General features: G+C 37.6%; 1 protein-coding gene across 1 annotated transcript in view; it reads left to right on the top strand.

Annotated features, from left to right (window-relative positions):
- The first annotated feature begins 3,313 nt into the window (after positions 1-3,313).
- hfm1 (helicase for meiosis 1) overlaps positions 3,314-3,524 on the top strand; it is a 21,286-nt gene continuing 21,075 nt past the window's right edge. Inside the window, exon 1 of the mRNA XM_030160893.1 lies at positions 3,314-3,524. This exon is cut by the window's right edge and continues 157 nt beyond it. Coding sequence (XP_030016753.1) covers positions 3,348-3,524 — 177 coding nt within the window. The 5' untranslated portion in view covers positions 3,314-3,347.

Genomic DNA, 3,524 nt, shown 5'->3' with positions numbered 1-3,524 from the left:
ATCGTATATAACTACTATAATTAAAAGTTGACGAATTTCGTATCTTTTAATATGTCGCCACACGGTGTTTTGTGTCGGAACTGGGCTCCCCCGTAAGACCTGGCGATGGTTCGTTCCAGATAGGAGGCATAAAAAACCTGAGTTAATGACCATCTCTTTAGGGTAGCACATTTTTTCAGGTTGATGGCGGTTAATCACCGTTTTAATTGATAAAATAAACTAAAACTTGAGTTGCTACCTGGGTTGTTTCTTTATTAAACACATCAGGTTTTGCTATTTAAACTTGTCATTGACGTACAGACAAGAATGGTTTGCCACCACTGGAGGATGTTCCCACTGTCCCCCATGGTTGTCTTCTCATAGGTCTTTGTTGCTTTCGTAGCCGGTGATTAACCGTTAAGATATCCAGTCTCCTGTGCTTAAACCGAGGAACGGTGGGGTTTAGCTTAGGTTTAGTCTGGTATCCGGGCGAGTCCCGTTTTATATATCTGACATGGCCTGTGCAGAGTTTATACACAACCAGGGCACATTTTAATAAAAAATTATGTAACGTTTATTTTGACATAAATCTGTTGATAAAGGCCCGGTGGTTCCTGTGGTGCAAATTGGCGGTGACAGACATTTAAATGGGGTCAAGGGTTACACTGATAAAACAGCATAGATGCTCAATAGTTATCAGAGTTAATATGCAGTAGGTTATATTTATTTACCATGTCAGGTGGGTACACAATAATGTCGACTACAATGACGGGACTAGTTTATGAGAACATGTTAATGTTTATACCTAGGTTAGCTTAATAGTTACTGGTTTAGAGCAGCTGTTAGCAAAGACCTGTTTACCTTTATGGCTTGCTTAACCCTTAAAATTAACTAGTTAGCTAGTAGGTTAGCTAGTTACTGAAGATAAGGGTAAATTGGGGCTATTTGCCTGTGTTATACATAATCTTAAACAATTTCCAAACTGGTCTATTTAGAGAGTGTACATAGTGGTTTGCATTAACTTTAAATAATATAAAGTAGCATTTAGCATATTGCTAACTGTTAAGCTAAGGTTGTTTTCCTGTCTAAAAATGTCATAATTTCATTGCATTGTAGTCACAGTCTAAAACAAAGCAACATTAACCTCAGTAGATTTTATATATACATTATATTCTAACTACTTAATGTGAACTACTTAATTTTTATGTAGATATATTCCTTCTTCATTTTTATGAGAGAAGTGTTTAGTGTTTTAACCAAATCTATATCGACAGGGTGACAAAATCCAGATTTGTATTCAAATGTAAAGACGCCTGCATTGTCTGATGGGATGTTGGAGTCAGATGACTGCACTTTGTCCCTGGACAGTCTCTTTTTTGAGAGACCTGTTGTTCAGAAAGTGTGAGTACTAAAAAATGGCCAGTATGTTATATTCCACTGCTTACTTTCTCAGGTGAATGAGTTTTTTCTGTTGATTCTGTTTGACAGAAAGCCACTACGTCAAGAGGCAAGTCCATGGCAGCTGGAAGTGCCTCCATCTCTTTCTGAAATCCCAGCTACACAGGATATGCAGGAGGAGGCAGAGTCTCTCTCTTCTCTATACTGTATGTTGTGCTCTGGATTAGGGTGAATTCCTTTTCACTTGACTTGAGTAAACTGCTCTGTATCTGGCCTTTTGAAGCCTTACTAAATTTAACTGTGACTGAAACATGACTCACTGACACGTTTGCTTGAATTGTCTTGAAAGGATTCCCAATTTTCCGCGACATGCATAAACAAACCATGTTTTTATGAGATATTTGCATCATTATACAACACAGGAATGATAAATCCACAGTTGTGTTTCTTCTCAAATTATTAAAGCCATCCTCTACCCTAACCTTTATCACTCTGATATTACTTTCAGGTTTCTCCAAGACACCCAAGAAATTTGTACCTCCTTTTAAAGGATCGGTTGACTTAAACATCTCGTCATTAAAAAGCAAACACTCCTGCAGTTTTAGCAATAATGAGAATGATATCAAGGAAATTCAGAATATCAGAAACAGTACCGACAGATGTGATGGCTTTTGGGGAGGTGAGGGGTTCAGGGATTCCTCACAGGATGGCTGTCAAAGTGGAAGAGGTGGGGCTGAAATCTCTCAGGGCATTGGTCATGTGGCAGTTGGCAGGAAATGTTTGCTTCTTGAATGCAGCAAAAGTCTACCTCTACGGAAAAGGCAAGTGTCAAATTTTTTGGAAAACGAAAGCATTGTGTGAAGGTTCCTTTTCAAATGTAATAGAGATTACAGGATACAGATTATAAAAGATCCTGTAAAAAAATGTATTGTGTGACTATGTAGGTAGTATAGTAATGTAAGTTTTTGCTTCTGATGATTTATTTAAATTACTTTTCTCATAAAAGTTTTAAACCGGGCAATAAAACTAGAAAGTTTTTTAGATGTAAATTTAAACCAGTACAGGAAAGTTCCAGTTTTTTCTTAATTTCCAACTCTGAAAGGCCTTATCCAACAACATAGCCATCTGCCTTGGCATGTTAGTCTGTTGTATTCTATAGATATGAGCTTTTTGTAGGAAAGAATATATTTTGATATAATCTCTTCTTACACATTACAGTAAAAAATATTTTGTCATTTTTTCCCCTCAGTAATTGAAAATGTTTATAGTTAAATGTAGTTTTTTACTTATGTAACTCCATTTCATGTCACTAGTAATACATTTTTGGAAGAACTGCAGAATATAGTTACAGATACATAGCTGTAAAAGAGTGACATTCTTTGTTTATAATTGAAGCTTCTGACAACATTTTCTCAAATTCTAAAGAAAATGTTGTCATTTTAGGTGCAGCTATTTGTTTTTGCCAATAACATAAAATACAGTGTTTTCAGACTGAATTAAAAAAAAAAAAAAAAAAGGACAGTGTGGAATAACCTGGATTCTTAGTCAGAGGGCTTTTAATGCATTTCGACATGCTCTCCACCAGTCTTTCCCATTGCTGTTGATGCTTCATGCCACTCATGCAGCAAAAAATGAAAACCAGCTTGGCCTTGTTTGATGGTTTTTGCACCCCTGTCTTCATCTTGATTACATTACAGAGGTTTTCAGTGGGGTTCAGGTTCAGAAATTTGCAGGGTAAATGTAAATTAGGTCTCACGGCCATAAAAGACAGCATAAAACAAAGACACTCGCTGAAGTCACATACACAACATTATTTTGAATATGCTTAAATTAAAGAAATGGTGTTTCTTATTCTGTTCACTCCATCAATGAAACCTCCAACAGCATGTGTTCCTCTTCTACAAATGCTCTCAATTCTTTATTCCCTTCATGTCCTCTCTCCCTCCCACATCAGCTTGTTCAAGGTTCAGATGTTGAATGGTGGAGGTGACTCGTCAAACACTGATGACCTCAGTAGCAGTGGCAGCAGCACCCAGACAGCATCCAGACCTCAAACTTTTCTCAGTCAGGTTTCCATGGCGACAGCACCTCCTCCTCCTCCGCCTCCTCTTCAGCCGCCACGTGCGACAGTTAGCCATGCAGCTCCT

This window comes from Sphaeramia orbicularis, chromosome 17 (genome assembly GCF_902148855.1).
Source record: "Sphaeramia orbicularis chromosome 17, fSphaOr1.1, whole genome shotgun sequence".
Lineage (NCBI taxonomy): Eukaryota > Metazoa > Chordata > Actinopteri > Kurtiformes > Apogonidae > Sphaeramia > Sphaeramia orbicularis.
Note: the sequence above shows the minus strand (reverse complement) of the source record. Positions and strands in the feature narration are given on the sequence as shown.